Source organism: Salminus brasiliensis, chromosome 17 (assembly GCF_030463535.1).
Source record: "Salminus brasiliensis chromosome 17, fSalBra1.hap2, whole genome shotgun sequence".
Lineage (NCBI taxonomy): Eukaryota > Metazoa > Chordata > Actinopteri > Characiformes > Bryconidae > Salminus > Salminus brasiliensis.
The window spans coordinates 843,438-862,058 of NC_132894.1; the positions used below are offsets into that span (position 1 = coordinate 843,438).

The 18,621-nt window shown below is 42.9% G+C and overlaps 1 protein-coding gene across 1 annotated transcript in view; it reads left to right on the top strand.

Moving 5' to 3' along the window:
* The window catches only part of ncanb (neurocan b), a 174,078-nt gene extending 155,633 nt beyond the window's left edge, over positions 1-18,445 (top strand). Inside the window, exons 14-15 of the mRNA XM_072660147.1 lie at positions 9,868-10,050; positions 11,581-18,445. Of these exons, the coding sequence (XP_072516248.1) occupies positions 9,868-10,050; positions 11,581-11,699 (302 nt within the window). The 3' untranslated portion in view covers positions 11,700-18,445. The remainder of the gene's footprint in view (positions 1-9,867; positions 10,051-11,580) is intronic.
* The last annotated feature ends 176 nt before the right edge of the window (positions 18,446-18,621 follow it).

The window sequence follows — 18,621 nt, forward strand, 5'->3', positions numbered from 1 at the left end:
ACTCCTCAGAGGGCTTGTTAAATTCATTTTTGTCTGGCAATTTGCATATGCATCAGACAGAAGCAGGAGAGCAACAGGGTTCGACTGCCCTGGCTGGGCCCTGAGGGGCTTCTCAGCTTTAAAGATTGAGATCATTTCTGGGTTCAGGGAAGTTCTCCCTGTGTTCCACCCAAAGCTTCTCTGGGGAGCTGCTGGCTCTGCAGTTCCCTTGCAACCAGATGTCTCACCTCCGCTTCAGTAACCAGGGCTTACAGCGATTTCTGCTCTTTTGTTGAGTTTGCTTCGTTCATCAATTTATTTCAAATATACATATGTCATATGTCCAAATATTGTATGTCCCTTCGAATGAATGCATTCATATACTTAGAGAAGTACTGCCAATAAAATAGGACTCTCTGGAGCAGATAAACATCATGACCCTATGGGCTCCATGCTGCCTAATGCCAGGCATAGAGGGGTATAATAAAGCCCCCCAACATTGAGGAGCTGTGGAGCAGTGGAAGAATTGTGTCCTCTGGAATAATGGTGGAGGAGCTCCATCCAGTACTTTTGGGATGAATTGGGGAGTTGGGGATGATGAGGTGGGGTGGTGATCATCATCCAACATCCTGATCTCACTAACGCAAATCTAGAGAAATAAGGAATGAGCAGGTGTGCCAATACTTTTGTCCGTATTGTGTAATCTCTTTAGAATTACTCAACAATACATACTGTTTGGAGATGAGAAGTTGTATTTACACACTTCTGCCAAATAACTAAGTGTGAATGTAAAAGAGCAAACCCCCTGAACAAACCCCCTCATTGTGGTGTCATGTTGATCTGCTCCAGAGAGTCCTATTCTATTGGCAGTACTTCTTCTCTACAGGGACTAGACAAGCTGTGTGTGTGCATTTGCACATCTGTGTCAGCAATGAGTGTAAGTTAAAGTTCTTGAAGCAGCTGAATGCATTCATTAGAAAGGGTATCCACAAAAAGATCACCCTGCGTCCGCCCTTCTGACCACCCTTTCGTATTGCTTCCTAATTTGAATCACGGTGGAGGCCTTTAGCTTGTGCTGCTCAGACTCTGCTAATTTCTGGTAGATAAGGACTTATCAGTGGGCTTCTTGTCAGAGGTTGGTGGTCCAATCACAGGTCGGTAGAACAGGATTGATTTTTGCACTGCAATCAGAGTGCAGGAGGATGAATCAAGAAATCACCTCCATGCTTAGCATGATTAGCATGTCCCAGCATGCACCAGTGTAGGTCATCAGTAGTCTCAAAGTCTAGTCAGAAGGATTCCAATCCAAAGCTGATTGGAGAGTGGAGAGTGTATTTGTGACTTTGTGAAATGAGCAGCCTTATATTCAGTGTGCTGCATGTAGACTGTGCTGCATGAACACTGTGCTGTATGAACACTGTGCTGTATGTAGACTGTGCTGCATGAACACTGTGCTGCATGAACACTGTGCTGTATGTAGACTGTGCTGCATGAACACTGTGCTGCATGAACACTGTGCTGCATGAACACTGTGCTGTATGTAGACTGTGCTGCATGAACACTGTGCTGCATGAACACTGTGCTGCATGAACACTGTGCTGCATGTACACTGTGCTGCGTGTAGACTGTGCTGTATGTACACAGTGCTGCATGTCGACTGTGCTGTATGTACACAGTGCTGTATGTAGACTGTGCTGTATGTAGATTGTGCTGCATGTAAACTGTGCTGCATGTAAACTGTGCTGTATGTAGATTGTGCTGCATGTACACTGTGCTGTATGTAGACTGTGCTGTATGTACACACTGCTGTATGTAGACTGCTGTATGTTGACTGTGCTGTATGTAGACTGTGCTGAATGTACACTGTGCTGTATGTAGACTGTGCTGTATGTAGATTGTGCTGCATGTAAACTGTGCTGTATGTAGATTGTGCTGCATGTACACTGTGCTGTATGTAGACTGTGCTGTATGTACACACTGCTGTATGTAGACTGCAGTATGTTGACTGTGCTGTATGCACACTGTGCACATTGCTGATATAGCAGGACGCTCTGTAGAAGCCACACATGAGTCTACAGTCAGTGCTGAAGCTCCAGCCAATACCTTAGGGTATGTTTGAGTAGCTGTTTTTAGTAAATCTATAATCAATCATCCATTTTCAGTATCTGACCACACTAATGCTCTCATGGCTGAAACTCATCAAATCCTCACAGCAGTGTTCCAAAATCTAGTGTAAGGCCTCTGCAGAGGAGTAGAGGCCATTGCTCCAGCAAAGGGAAAACAAATTCTCTATTATGACCCTGATTTACCTCTGGAGGAGCAGGTGTCTACAAACTTTTGTCCATATAGTGTATATAATGCACAGTGCATTTAACACATGTTCTCCATTCATAAACTAGCTGTAGCTGCTCTTAACAATTTTGAGAACATTTTCAGCTGACTGTTAAGCTCAGCTTGTGGATTTGACTAGTGTAGAGTAAGCATGGGCACCTGGGCCAGTGCAATGACCAGGGAGGACAAGTCTCCAACATGGTATTCTCATTCATTTGAATAGACTGCATGTGAACACAAGACTAACGGATTAAGCTTTTAACAGCTTTGCTTTGCTGTAAAATCAACAAGCGATGTGTCTGTCAGTGCATCTAATCAGGCTGCATGCTAATATGAAACCCAGTGAGTGCCCTATTCTCACCTACATGAGCCAGACTCAGCAAAACACCATCTTTCCAAATCAGCCTGAATGTTAGAAATACATTTCAAAATCCAAATAACCTGCATTTTTAAAACTGACACCAGTCGACTGTAGAAAAGAGTAGCTGTAAAAGTTTTAAAGCCTCTGTTCTGACCTCCCGAAAAATGGAAAATATGCATTTAGTTTAAAAGTACCAAAATGACCAGTTTTCAGAGCAGCACTTTTCTATTAAAGCTCCTTCTCAAAGGCCAGAGAAGAAATGTTCTTCAAGGTCTGCGTTTATTGCATTTAATAGTGGTTAAATTCTGTGGTGGCAGTCGTTTGAGTCTGGACTGAAACACTTTTCTGTTTAACCCTTAGCGTTCCTGCACAGATTTTATTTAAATCATCACTGACTGTAGCTCATGTGTCTAATGAGGTTTGGTAAATTGCATTAGACTAGTCCAAGCATCACTGGCTCCTTAAAATTCTCTCATTTTTACTGGTTTCAGTTTATTGGTCAGTCACTGGAGTGAGCTGCGTTGCTTTAATGGGATCCAGCAGTTAATGAGAGACACAGCAGCAGAGGCGTCAAGTAACGAAGTGCAAATACTTCATTATCTTACTTAAGTAGAAATGTTGGTTCTCTATACTTTACTGGAGTAATTATTTTACTTCTATTCCTCACATGTTCACCCAATTATCTGAACTTTCTCCTCATTTTCACATCTACACATTTTAAAAATAGTCTCGTTACTCCTATTTCATTTCCATTTGTTTTCATTCCGGCTCGTCATTCTTCAAAAAAACACCAAAAAAAAACCCTATCCAGATAAATCTCGCCACCCGGAAAGTGAGACACAGCAGACGTCTGTAGTCTAGTATGAAGACTGTGTCCGTGGCAGAGACTCAAGAGAGCTGCAGTGAAACGTCCCGACTGAGCCCCACATTTACACTCCAATAAAGCTTATTGATCACACGCCTCTGAAGTCTGACTTTCTGCAGCTTTACAAAACTTCTAGACAACGACTCCTCATATTTTCCTCCATGAAGCTCATGTTAATGCTCAGTAGAGCACAGAGACGCTCCTTTAATAGAGCTGATATTACTGAAATGCTTCATTTTCAATGGGCAGATCTGCAGCTGAAACAGGAGCCTAGTGCAGCCCAACATTTTAACATCAACATTTTAATAGATCATTCTCCTCATTATGGCTTTAAGAGAAATGGGGTTTTGGGGAGGGGGGGGGGTAGTGCACTATAGACCCCTGTGGCGCGGCCTAAGCTTTCAGCCTTTGTTTTCCTTCCATTACTTTTACTTTTCTACTTGAAGTCGTTCTGAAACCAGTACTTTTACACTTTTACTGGAGTAAAAAGCTTCAGTTGATTCTTCAGCTTCTACAGAAGTCTTTTAAAACCTAGTATCTCCACTCACTTCTACCTGAGGAATGAATGTCAATATTTTTGACACCTTTGCACAGCAGTGTATTCTTGTTTTCAAATTGCTGACTCTTGCAATTTCTAGCGCCCCCTACAGGTGATTACAAAACTATTTTATAATTCATATCTAATTTTACCACATTTTTTCTCCCTAATTTGAAAGGCCTATTTCCAGTTCATGTGAACTCCCCCTCTCATTTGCATTGTTCCCAACATAGGAGACTAGCACATGTCTCCTCTAGCACATGAAGTCAGACTCCGCCTCTTTTTGAACTACCACTGATGCAGCATCGCTAGGTAGTCAACGCGCCCTGAGGAAAGCACGGCTCCCCAGCACTGATACAGCAGCTATCAGACGCCTGTGCTGGAAGCGCCATCAGCCCACACCTGTTGACAACAAGCAGCATGACCAGGGATTTGAACCAGTGATTCTCAGATAATGATGGCAGGACCACTGTGGACCACTGAGAGCCCCCATTGGAGAGCTATTCCAAAAATAATTAAAATCTCCAATTTTAATTAAAAACAAATTAAAAACGACTCAATTTTTTCCCCAGGCCTTCATAAGACCTGTTGGCCCTTACATCGCGTGTTGCAGAGATTTCCATCTTCTGATCTATTCATGTTTGATGAAACATAAAATTATTTTTCTATCATTTTTATCATTACCCCAGATCTAAGTGATGTTCAGATGTCTAGTTTACGTTCTGCAGATCCCACCGCTGTGCAGTGCTGACACTCTGACTGTGTTCTCTGTGAGCTTCAATACGAAGGGAGTGAAAATGCAGCCGGTTTGGGTCTGTAAGGGTTAATACTGTAGGAGTGTAGTCTGTAAATGGTCAGACTCACATGACGCAACCTGAGAACATCTCTGGCAAATCGTTGCATTTGCTGAGGAATATGTACTCAAGTACAAATGTGATGGGTTTCTACTCTGAGTATTCTAAACTGATCATAATAATCCTTTTACTTTTACACCAAAGAACTCGGCTTTACTCTCTTACCTTTCTCTGTTTAATTTCTGTGTGTTACTGTATATCTCTGACAGCTCTCTGCCCACCTCTGGAGAACAGTTCAGCAGTCTGGCTGCAGGAGCTGAACCAACAGAACTGAAATAAAAGTAGAAAAATGCCAAGTTACAAGAAATGGTCGCTGATAGGCTGATCCTTGAAACGTCGCTTTCTGTCTTTCTGTCATTTTTTGGATTTGCCTATTTTACCTTTAATAACAGCCCTCATTAACATACTTTCACCATCAATAACAGCCAACCATATTAAAGATGAAAAATAAACCAGTGTAGTTTAATTCATAAATGTATTTATTTGCAAATTAAATAACTATTATAAACTATTCTTTTGCCACATAAGGTTTAGTGTAGTGAGAAACGATTGTTTCATGTTTAATCGTGTATTCAGGCTTTTTTAGTCGAGTAGAAACACATAAATATGTGTGTCCTCTTTCTGAAGGGAGCAGGAGGGCTGTGTGAAGCCTTTAGCTCCAGCCTTTAGCTAACCCTAACCCTAAACCCCTAACCCTTAACCCTAACCTAACCCTAAACCCCTAACCCTAAACCCCTAACCCTAAACCCCTTACCCTTAACCCTAACCTAACCCTAAACCCCTAACCCTAATCCTAACCCTAACCACCTAACCTAACCCTAACCCCTAACCCTAACCCAACCTAACCCTAACCCTAACCCTAAACCCCTAACCCTAACCCTAAACCCCAACCTAACCCTAACCCTAACTTACCTCTAACCCTCTTATTCTAAAGGAGCAGGAGGGCTGTGTGAAGCCTTTAGCTCCAGCCTTTAGCTAACCCTAACCCTACCCCTAACCCTAAACCCCTAACCTAACCTAACCTAACCTAACCCTAAACCCCTAACCCTAAACCCCAACCTAACCCTAAACCCCAACCTAACCCTAAACCCTAACCTAACCCTAACCTAACCTAACCCTAAACCCCTAACCTAACCTAACCCTAACCTAACCCTAACCCTAACCCTAAACCCTAACCTAACCCTAAACCCCTAACCTAACCTAACCCTAAACCCCTAACCCTAACCTAACCCTAACCCTAAACCCCTAACCTAACCCTAACCCTAAACCCCTAACCTAACCTAACCTAACCCTAAACCCCTAACCCTAAACCCCTAACCTAACCTAACCCTAACCCTAAACCCCTAACCTAACCCTAAACCCCTAACCCTAACCTAACCCTAACCCCCTAACCCTAACCCTAACCCTAAACCCTAACCTAACCCTAACCCTAAACCCTAACCTAACCCTAACCCTAAACCCTAACCCTAACCCTAACCCTAAACCCTAACCTAATTCTAAACCCTAACCCTAAACCCTAACCTAACCCTAAACCCTAACCCAACCCTAACCCTAAACCCTAACCTAACCTTAACCCTAACCCTAACCCTAAACCCTAACCTAACCCTAAACCCTAACCCTAAACCCTAACCTAACCCTAAACCCTAACCTAACCCTAAACCCTAATCCTAACCCTAACCCTAATCTTAACTAAAAATGTAACTAGTTACTTCTCTTCTCTCTTTCTAATTGATTTACTTCTGGAAATAAATGTGTTAATGTATTAATATTTATTCATATAAGACCAAACCAGAGCCCTCGCGCGGTGCTGAACGCTGAGTCAGTAAAGGAATGACCTACCTGTGAGTGTAAGACAGCTCTCTCAGCGATGTGAAGGGGGAGTGAGACAACCCGAAGCGAGTGTTGTGCGAGCATCGGCTGTGTGTTAACGCTACGCAGCGTATTCTGCAACACTCCTCCTGTCACGGCTGCCATTAATGTTCTGACTTTCAGCTGTGAAATTCTTCACGAGCCGCTGTTGGAGAAAGGCAGCCTTACCGCAGCGTGCCGGCTAAATAAAGCCCCTCAGCGTGTTGATTTATACAGTATGAACGGGCCGGGCGGTGGGAGGAAATGAGGAAGCTATCTGCTGTCTTTGGCCTCTGCGATATTGATCCGCTCTTTTGTGCTTCGTGCAGCAGTCGGGTCTTTTCAGGATGACATTTGGCTGCATTGCTTTCCATGACGGAGCTCAGCTCTCAGGGCAGCCGCACAAAGAGGCGAGGGAGGCCTGGAGGAGCTGCAATGTCACGACACAACGGCTACTAAGTATTATGACACCTGCTCATACATGGTTTCTTCTGAAATCAAGGGTATTAAAACTCTCCTGCTACTGTGCAGGGAAAGATTTTAGATTTTGGAGGAACATTGCTGTAATGATTTGATTGCATTCAGCCACAAAAGAGTTAGTGAGGTCAGGAATCCTAGCTCCCCAACTCATACCCTCCAAAAGTACTGGATGGAGCTCCACCACCATCATTCCAGAGAACACAGTTCTTCCACTGCTCCACAGCTCCTCAATGCTGGGGGGCTTTATACCCCTCTAGCCCACGCCTGGCATTAGGCAGCATGGAGCCAATAGGGTCATGATCTGCTCCAGAGAGTCCTATTCTATTGGCAGTACTTCTCCACACAACCAAGACAAGCTCTATCTGTCACCAATGCATTTATTAGAAAGGGTGTCCACAAACATTTGGATATACAGTGTATTTGTAGGTCAGTAGGTTACTACTACTGTTGTAACCTTTATTTTTGTTCATGTTGATCTGCTCCAGAGAGTCCTATTCTATTGGCAGTACTTCTTCTCTACAGGGACTAGACAAGCTGTGTGTTTGCATTTGCACATCTGTGTCAGCAATGGGTGCAGCTTAAAGTAGTTTAATATAATAGTCCTGAACTATGTCCAGTCAAATAATAGATTTTTCTGGCAACTGACCTCATTTTATTGATGTATTTTTGGCATGAAATTAAATGGAGTTCTATAATAACTAAAGGTTGGGAGAAGGACCACGCCCAGACTCCTCCTCTCCATTACAATGCTCTATTAAACCGCTCCTCTCTCCTCGGGATGAAAATCCGCACCCCACCACCGCTCCTGCTCCTCCTGATGGTCCAATTATGCTCCAGCTCAAGTTTTGTAAGACAAGCTGAAATGAAAAGAGGTTATTTGGATGATTGGCTGTTAAGGCTGTGTAACATTACTAGTAAACAAGTCAACATTCATTAATATAGTTGCATGGATTTTGAGGTTTTTAACTCCTCTCACCCACACACACTTAAATGCTCCTACAACTTAGGCCTACTTGAACCCCCTGACCACAGCATCCTAACCTAGGTGGACGCCTGTGTGTGACCCTTGTGTATTACTGACTAAATGAACGTTTTTGGACAGTTAGGCCTACCATATCAGTTGGGCGTTCACTTCACCTCATTACCAACTGATATACCGAAGAAACTGGAGCAGTTAACTCTACAGAATATGAACTTCACACATCCCACACACTTTACACTCTACTCATATCCTAAATAACTCTCACTGTCTCTCTCCGTGCCTCGAGGAGCCGCAGGACGACACATATCCACTGACCTGAGACAACCCAGATCAGTGTCCCTTCTCTCAGCGGCCTATCTGACCAGTCTGCACAACAGACAACCCGGTCGTTCTCAGCAGCGTCGTTCGGACTGTAAATGTGGTGTAAAATCATGTTCTGAGCTTGGAAGCCCCAGCCTGGCTGGCAGGGCTTGATAAAAAAAGGCTAATCGCTATGGGAACAGCTGAATTTTGGGAGGTTTGAAGTTCACCCATTGCAGCCCTTCATCTCAGTCGAGCGTTCCATGTTCTGGTCAAAGTGATCAGGGTGACGGTGTTCAGCGAACAGCTGTTCCGCTGCGAGGAGGTCAGAAAATAACCAGAGCCTGTGGTTGTCCACAAATTGCCTCCCTCTGGCTCTTCATATCTCAATACAGCAAAGCAGCAGATTCAGACTCCATTCAGACTCCATTCAGCTTTACGTTGCAGCCTCAGTGAAGCAGATTGCAGGGTGTAAGCTCCAAGACTGCCATCTACGGAAAGAGAAGGGAACTGTAACGAGAACCCACTGAGCTTCGGCCTCTTAAAGCAAGACATTCAGGGAAGACATTAAATGCTAACATGTATAACAGTGATACAGGAAATTCATATGGATTTAGATGTAGATGTATGAGAAGCCAAATGGTTCCAAACCTGGCTACAGAAAACATTAATATTTTATTTAATTAACCAGTTATTGGCTACCGAATCCCTCTGTAGCACATATATTGTAAGCTGTGTTCCAGTAATGTAATAATGTACATTTTAACCTAATTTTGCACTTAACTCAGTCACAAATGTCCCAAATGAACCAATGATGCCATAATGTATTAAAATGATACCCTGTATAACATTATTAGGCACGTTTTTACATTATTAGGTTTTATTAAATGTTGTGACATTGAGTTAATTGCACAACTTTATTACATTTCTAGGTGTAATATTGTAATATTACTACAATATAAGGAGCTATACAGACTCTTTTTAAGATTTAAGTTATTTGTTTTAATGCATTAAGATGGGCTTGTGAAAATGAAGGTGTTTTTTATTCTTTTAGCAGTATCTTTAACAGTGCTCTAAAATAGTACAGCATACAAAAGCTGTCAGAACACCATTATTATTAAGCACATTATTAAAACTGTGCTTCTTCAAGGGAATTCTGAACTGTGGAGCCTTTCTTTATACCTTTTTCATAATATACAGAAACTGTGCCAATTAACTCTGCAGCTTAACACATCCCACACACTTTCAGCTTCCATTATTCAGTCCTGTTTACGTTCTACCAGAATTCACATTGTTGATCTTACACACTCCGTCCCTCTGTGTCTGCAGTGCTGTGCGGAAACCCTCCTCTTGTGGACAATGCTTTCCTGATCGGCCGCAAGCGAACGCACTATGACATCCACTCGGTGGTGCGCTATCAGTGTGCAGACGGGTTCCTCCAGCGCCACATCCCCACTGCCAAGTGCCGTGCCAACGGCAAATGGGACCGCCCCAAAATCATCTGCACAAAGTGTGAGTGACCACACCAGATCACACCTCCACACACTCCAGAACTGTAGAGAAGTGTGTGTATCAATGAAGTGTCCAGTAAACTGTTCTACAGGAATAACAATAAATAAATACATAGAGCATGTTGGTATGTTGGTAGTTATAGTTTTGGCAGCAGTGTGAGCAAAAACAGCAGGAATTAGACAAACATCTAAAGGAGACGTTTCTCACATTCAGTCAAAAAAAACACAGATATTTGTGGAATGTACTGATGTTCCACTGTAAAATAGTCCCACACTGTTCTGTTACCTTCAGAGAATACTCCTCACCACTGCCGGCTGGAAATAATGTCCATTAATAATGCCTAGAGGACGCCAGGGGGCGCTCTGCTAAAACACAGCGGTGAAAACAAAGGATCAGAACTGGGTCAGGTGGAAAATTGAAAATTAACCAATGAAAATCCGACATTGATTTTGAACCATTGCTTCAACAGAATTATTTTAAAAAGTAAACTCATTAAACAGGCCTGGACAGAAATGATGGTACCCCTGAAAATAATGTGACCAAAGGGACATGTTAAATCAAGGTGTGTCCACTAATTAGCATCACAGGCATCTACAATCTTGTAATCAGTCAGTGGGTCTATATATAGGGCTACAGGTGGTCACTGTACTGTTTGGTGACATGGTGTGTACCACACTCAACATGGACCAGAGGAAGCGAAGGAAAGAGTCTCAGGAGATTAGAAAGAAAATTATAGACAAGCATGTTAAAGGTAAAAGTGTCAGATCGCACCATCCGTCGTTGTTTGAGCCAAAGTGGACTTCATGGGAGACGAGCAAGGAGGACACCATTGTTGAAAACAAATCATAAAAGCCAGACTGAAATTTGCCAAACTACATGTTGACAAGCCCCAAAGCTTCTGGGAGAATGTCCTATGGACAGATGAGACAAAATGTTCTGGGGCTGCTTTGCTGCATCTGGCACAGGGTGTCTTGAATCTGTGCAGGGTACAATGAAATCTCAAGACTATCAAGGGATTCTAGAGAGAAATGTGCTGCCCGGTGTCAGAAAGCTTGGTCTCAGCTGCAGGTCATGGGTTTTGCTCATGAGGAGTGGGCCAAAATACCTGCTGAGAGGTGCAGAAGTCTCACTGACAGTTACAGGAAACGTTTGATTGCAGTGATTGTCTCAAAAGGTTGTGCAACAAAACATTAAGTTAAGGGTACCATCATTTCTGTCCAGGCCTGTTTCATGAGTTTATTTTTTTTTTTTAATAATTCTGTTGAAGCATCGGTTGAAAAGCAATGTCTGACTTTCATTGGTTAATTTTCAAAGAATTTCTATTTATTATTACTTTTGTCAGATTCAGGTTATTTCTGTGACCATTGTGGGTTTTTATTTCATTAACCGAGGAGTACCAGCAATTTTGTTCATGTGTATGAACAAAGGTAGCGAAAACCAGCAGCATTCCTGATGCCTGATTACAGCATTGGTTGCTGGGTGTTTTTTGCTCGTTGCTCATTTGTTTTTGCTTTCCGCCTCTTTCTACAGCTCGGCGATCCCATCGCTACCGGCGCCACCATCACAAGTCTCATCATGAGCGCAGAAAGCACAAGAAGCATGGCTCAGGGGGTCATCGGGGTGGACAGGAGGGTCATGGCCATTTCTAACCAAAAACAAAACCCATTGCCTCTATCTCCGACTGAAGCTCTCCTTCACTCCTTCTTCGTTTGAAGAAGGAGCTTCTTCATTCTCTTTTCACCTCCACCCTGATATCAGAAGGGCACTGCTAGACCCCACACGGACTATAACGACTTTCCTTCTTTCGTCGAGTTCGCTCTGTTTATCTGTCCATTTCTTGGCCTGCTCCCTATCATTTTAGTCTATCTACCATGAGCCTAGGTCAGGGAGTTTGTTTATACCTTCAATGTTGGAAACTCTCTCTGCTCATGTACTGTACTTTTACATAAACCCATACGGAGGTGGCGGTTTGGTACTAAGGTGTAAATACAGCTCTGAATTTCATTTAAATGGTCAAGGAATAACGCTCACGTTTTGCTATCATGTTCTTTCGGATTTTGAGGCTATTTCTTGACCCTTGTTGACTTTGGTTAGCTGTTTGTAAGACATTATCTTAACTGATTAGATCAAAGTGTTTTCACTGAGAGGATTAGTGGTTCTTCTGATTTGGGAAGATTGCTTAACGTTATGTTTTGTCTTGGTGTTTCAAATCATTTCTAGCACAGGTGATCTAAAGGGACTTGGTTGCAACTGTTTCCCATCACCTTTCTTTTTCAGAGATCATGTAACTAAAAAAAGGAATAGTTTGGCCAAAAAGATTCACTTTTAGAGGTGTTCTGAATATTTCTTTCACTCCTGCAGTTTGTAGCTAATTTCCCTTGATTAGCATGATAGAAATATGACAATGCCCAAAGTCTCATTATTCAATAAAGCCATTCCATAAAGACATGTCCATGTGGTTGCTGTACGAACATGGGAGTAAAGCTGCAGTTTACTTTAAACAAAATCAGACCCACAGTAGTTCATAAGTTCATACGGTGTTGTGTGCTCCAGACGCTGAACAGAACTCCTGATCGTTATTTACTTGATGAGACCTCCCATTGACTGTGATTGGTCCTGGTTTTTGTCATGTAAAAAGCTAAAATGCTTTTATTATTTTATTAAGTTGAACCTTACTGACATTACATCCTCAAACCATGAAGACAGCAAAATTTCCACCAACCACATATAATGTTGACTAACACCTACACTGTATAAGTCTAGCTTTGCATACATGAGCACTGGAGAATTTGCCGCCTATGCTGAGGTATTACTGCAATGATTGCATAGGGCCAATCCCCTTCTGGTTTGCAGTATTAGCTTCTTAGGTCTAATGCAAATTTGCAGACACTTGGAAGCTTAGACTGTGGTTTATGGACCACATTTACATTCGTTAGTTTAAGGTAAATTGGATTCTGAGTTGAACTCTTCCTTCCTAATCTGAAAGGAACATTGCATTTTATGCTTGTGAGTAATAGTAGGACATTATACTTTCTCAACCCCTGAGCAACAGCTCATTTTTACATTTTCTAATCACAGATAAAGCTTTGATGGATCCGATTTTTTTTATTCTAAACGTTCTGTCCAACCCTCCTGAGCTGATGTGTGAGGATTCATCTCCGACTCGCTCATGGAGAAATTGTGTTGCCAAGCCTTGAGAAAGATTTAGAGAGACAACTGAAAGAGCGGGAGAGCGAGCGAGTGAGAGAGAGAGAATGCCATCCACTCTTAATTGCACTCGACCTTATTAAGACCACATCAAATAGTCCCAAAGACTTCCTGCCTCCCTCAGCCTGTGGGCAGCAGCCTGTGTCCACAATTAGCTCCTCAAAGCGCTGCAGATAGTTCAGTAGGGAATAAGGGAGGTGATGGAGCTTCACTGCACTAGAGAAAGAGAGCGAGCAGCTCATCCAGCTGGTGTTATGCCATGTACGAGGCAGATGCCAAGAGGGCTCCTGGGTAAATGGCTCAGTGGCAGAGGTGCCTCTGATCCACCACGAGCTGCGCTTAAGGTCAGGAGGGTAAAACGTCCAGAGAAGCTTGCACAGAGACAGTCACTGGAGACTCAACATTTGCTGTTTGCTTTTTTATGGAAACTATGAGCTCTCTCTCTCTCTCCGTGACTGGGAGATGGTTTTTCCTTTTTTTTAGAACCAGGTGCGTGTCCTGCTTTCCAAAGAAGGCTGCGACAGCTGACTGGAGCAGGGACTGCACCACCTCTCCCAAACTAAAGAAAAAGGCCAAGTCTTTCTTTAATACCGACTTTCACTCTTGTGCTTATCTCTTTCTCTCTCTCTCTCTCTCTCTGACTCTCTCAGTACCCCTGGAGATTACACCCACCCTTCAGCTCTTTCTCTCAAAGTCTTTCCCGCTGCCTCTATCCCGCTCGTCAATGACGAGGACATGTACAAGGTGACGGGGAAAACCAGTCGTCTCCATATCTGGACAGTTTATCTTCTCTTTTTCTGAGCATGCTTAATTAATGTCAGGGTTCTCTCCTCATGCTGTCCCATCTCTTGTCCCCTTTTATGAAGCGGTAGCGCTCCAGACCAAAAGACCCAGTGTCACTGCGTATCGCCCTGACTTACAGCTTTTTGGCTGCCGCTTGCTCTGAACTGTTCAGGGGAGAAACTGGGCTTGTTTGAGCATGACTTCCATTGGTTTAATTTGTGACTTGAAACACCTCTAGCATGAAGGACTTTAATACACCAATCAGCCTAATGTGTGGTTCCCCCTCGTGCCACCAACACAGCTCTGACCCTTTGAAGCATGGCCAGCAGATCCTTTAAGTCCTGTAGGTGGGACCTCCATGAGCATCAGAATTCGTGAGCCTTGGGCGCCCCTGACCCTGTGGCAAGCCGGTTCACTGGTTGTCCTTCCTTGGAGCTCTTGTGGTAGATACTGATCACTGCATACCAGGAACATCCCACTGGACTTGCCTGATGTTTTGGAGATGTTCTGACCCAGTCTTCTAGAACATCACTGCAGTGGTTTTAATATTATGGCTGATAGGTGTTTGGAATAGTACTGGATGGACAGGATCAGATGTGGCCACTATGCAGTAGCAAAAAAGGGGGATGGTTGGAGCGATGCCATTGAAGAACCACTTTTTTCCTAGATAATCTTCCAGTTGAGTGGTTTCAGGGGAGAGTTTTTTAAGAATCATCTTCTGAACGTATTAAAGTGGTTCTTTTAAGGCATCACCCCAGGGAACCCTGCCTGGAACAGGCTAACAGCTACTTCATCATGTACAAAATACACTCTGGCTTATTTGAACTTTAAACTGTTAGGCTAAATTGGAACAGACACATCCTAAACATGGCTGTAAATACCATTAAAATATCGGCTCCAGTTCACACATCAGTCCTCTGAACTTACTGGGATTTCCCCTCTGGCTTGTGTTAACCCCTTTTTATAAATAATACCCAGTTAGTGAGCATGTGTTAAAGGGGCTACTGATGATAGCTAGGCTTCCACACATATCTGTAAGCGTATTTTGGCATATTAAATAAAGAGTTGATGGAAACAGCTCATATTGGATAGATAGAATATTGGATTTTACACTTAAAGTGTTCATTTAAATAAATAAGAAATGAGATAAATTACAATGGGAACACTGGGAAGACTGTTGTTGTTTCCATTGATGTTTCCAGCCGTAGCTACAACACATGATGGTAGCAAAGACAGAAGGAATCAGCGGGCTAATGAAGACAGTGAAATGTGGTGATGGTATTGGACATTATGTTGCTGTGCTCTTCTAATACAACCTTAAAGCTCAGCCATGCAATGAAATCAGCAAACCAGCAACACAAATCTGCTCAATATTAAAGATTCCTCTAAAGAGTTCTTACAGACCTGACATAACGACATGCTATTGTTGCATCATCTTTTTAGTCCTTGTGCCACCAGAAAGCCAGAGGAGTCAGATGGCTAACAATTTGGTGGCCTAACAGCGACTCTTAATTATGAAAATGAGGCTCTAAACCGAGGTTGCTCACAGCCGTGTGCTGGCAAGGGTTCTAGAGCGTGCTAAGAGGCAGCTGGGGTGTTCCTGGGGCAACTCTTCTGACTAATTGCTGCAGAGCAGTCAAAATCCCAGAGCTTTCTCCACAGCCCGGCTAGCTCCACAAACCTGGCGAGGTTTCTGGAACCAAGCCCTTTTTGAAGCAGTATCTGTCTCCCATCTTCTGCGCCAAACAGGACAGAATGGATTTCTGTGAAAATTGAGAAGAATATAAGGCCAACAACAGGCCTCCACCTTCGTCAACAGTCAAACTGTGTTTAGACTAGCATTAGCGTTGTTGTCTAACCATGCGGTGTCTGTCAGGAGAGCATAAATGCACTTCACGTTCAGGAGCACACGCTGTGAGGTGTAAACCTCGCCCTTTCCGTATTTACATTGTTGTATGAGTTTGAAAGGGGGGCAGGAGCGAGACAGGAGCCAGATCAGAGCAGTGGGAATAGCAGTGACCTCTATTTAATCTAGACTCCGCGTTAGCATTGAGCATCCATCATCTTGTGCCGACTACGCCACTTGGTATGAGCGGCGTGCCGAGCGTATCTCATTCGCGCCGCGTTATCTTTGTCCAGGGGAACTGTTTCTGATTGGATGGTTTCAGAGAAAGAGGGATTAGCATAACGAGGAAGCGAGTCAGGCCCCCCGTGGCAGAGCCTGTTCCAGACGCAGCTGCTTAGCAAACCTAGCACGAGCCGCTCACTGCTGTTCCTCTTTTCTTATATAGCATTTAGGTCTACCTTTGCTTCCGCAGTTTGCCCTCTACCTAAAGGAAGACTTGACACAGTCACTCTTTCGGCAGATAAACCCGGCAGCAAAATTGAGTCTGGCTCTTTGACTTTTTCTAAACGGCTTCTGCATGCAGACGCTGGGTCTCTCAGAATGGGCAAAGGGTCATCACTAAATCACCAGGCGTAACGGTGGTCAATCGAAGCACTGATTATTTCATTTATTTTTTTGCTTTTAGTTATTGATTTTGGAGAAATCTTGTCGTTTTTGTCAGTGTTTGCTGTTTTCCCTATGGATCTTCACAAGCCTGTGTTTTATTTGCAATAATGCTCAGTGAGGAGCTCCTACTGAATTGAACTTTAATGGTTTTCTACCCAGTACCAGTGGCATAACTTTGGGCCAATGCAAAGACAAATTAACGGTCCTCCCCCAAATGATAATGTAATTTATTTATTTACACAGTATTGCTCTTTGAGCCAATGTGGTGCTCTAATATACCCTGATAGCAACATTAACGTGGCCTGAACTTGGGCATGCACATCTGGCATTTACTAGTGGCCCACGTTTCACTTGGAATGATGGCCCAGATGTGAGCCAGATGCAGTTGCTGAAAATTTTTAACTAGATCTAGTTGTTAAACTAGTAGTGGAGTGTTGGGTCAGTTCTGACAGTGTTGGTTTAAAGGTGTATGAGATGCTGTCCTCTCACATCTGTGAAAGACAGTTATAGTGATTAATATGACAATAATAATAATAATAATAATAATAATAATAATAAAGTTTAAATATCATCATTTTCATTTCATTAATGATGCTAAATGGTACTGTTTATGTATAAAGAACTGTATGAATAGGTTCAACAAACTATAAATGGGTTCCCAAAACCACATCTGACTCACTTCTGGCCCATCATTCCAAGTGAAACGTGAGCCACTAGGAAATGCCAGATGTGGCCCAGGCTTAGGGCACATTAATATTGCTATCTAGGTAGACTACTGATTGAAGTTTGAGACTTTAAAAAGTGGAATTCTCACAGTGCTGGTGAACGGAACCAGACATTGGAACTCTAAAAGCTCCTTGCAGATTTTGGGTAGCAAATAAAGTGGCTATATTTGAATAAACTGTGGTCCTATCACCTACTGTAAAGAATTCCACTTCAGTACATTTCTCTGAAAATTTCACACTAAAAACTCTCTGAATGAGTTTGTTTGCAACTAAACAACTGAAATATGCAGAATTCTGAAATTTCAATTACTGGAATGCCTGTTCGCCATAACTACCCACGAGTCAAGGGTGTAAAATGGTGTAGGTAGTGTTATATGGGATGCAAATACAACATTGTAGAGTTCCCTGAGCTACAGGCCTCAGTGTGATCCCTCCCACCTGCACTGCCAGTATTTTCACATCTGTCCAACAAACTGCGTCGTATTCCACTTTTCACACAGTGGAGCAAATGGAGGGTTTTGGCCACTCGTTCCTGAGTGGAAATGCAGTTGAAGCTTTAGTCACACCTGGGTTCTGTCCCAATACCAGCAGCCACTCTGACGTGAAGTGGCGTTAACGGATTTCAGACGTTCCGACGCCACTCCCGAGCTCTGTGATGTACATACTCTGTGGTTTGTTTTCTTTCTTCTTTCATTTCCTTTCATTTCATTTATTTTTCTAATAAACTCTGGATGTGTTTGTTGCTTAGAGTTGAATGGATCTCAATCACACAGTCTGACGCTCTGTCTAAAGCCAGGCAAAGAGATTTAACGCTTGCGTACAGTCTTACAAGTTAAGGTTCCTGTATGGTTCTTGGCTCAGATGAATGGTTGTTGGAACAGATTTAATGTACAGAACATTTACATTCTGTTGAAACTCCTCATGCTCAGTTCCTCACACATTAACCGCCAGTTAAATGTTCTTTAGAGAAAAGTGTGGGTTTTCTGGGACATGTTGATAGTCTAGACAGTCTAGTTCTAGACAGCAGCCTCTACAGGGTTGAGTCAGACTGTGTGAATGTGCTCCACATGTATTGATCAATATTTATAGGTGTTCTTATGAATTCTAGTCCTGTCATTGTATTATATTCTTTGCCTAACAAACGATCAATTAAAAACATTGGATCGGATCAGTGCTTGCGTGGTTCATGTGTGTCTTTATGTCTCTTCGCGGGGTAAAGCTCCTTCAAAGGATGCTTTGAAATCTGGATCTAGCTGTCTTACATCTAATGATGGTTTATGATGCGATATATTTAAGGAACCTTCTTCTGCTAATATTTTGCTCACTCTTCTTATATCTGTTGGC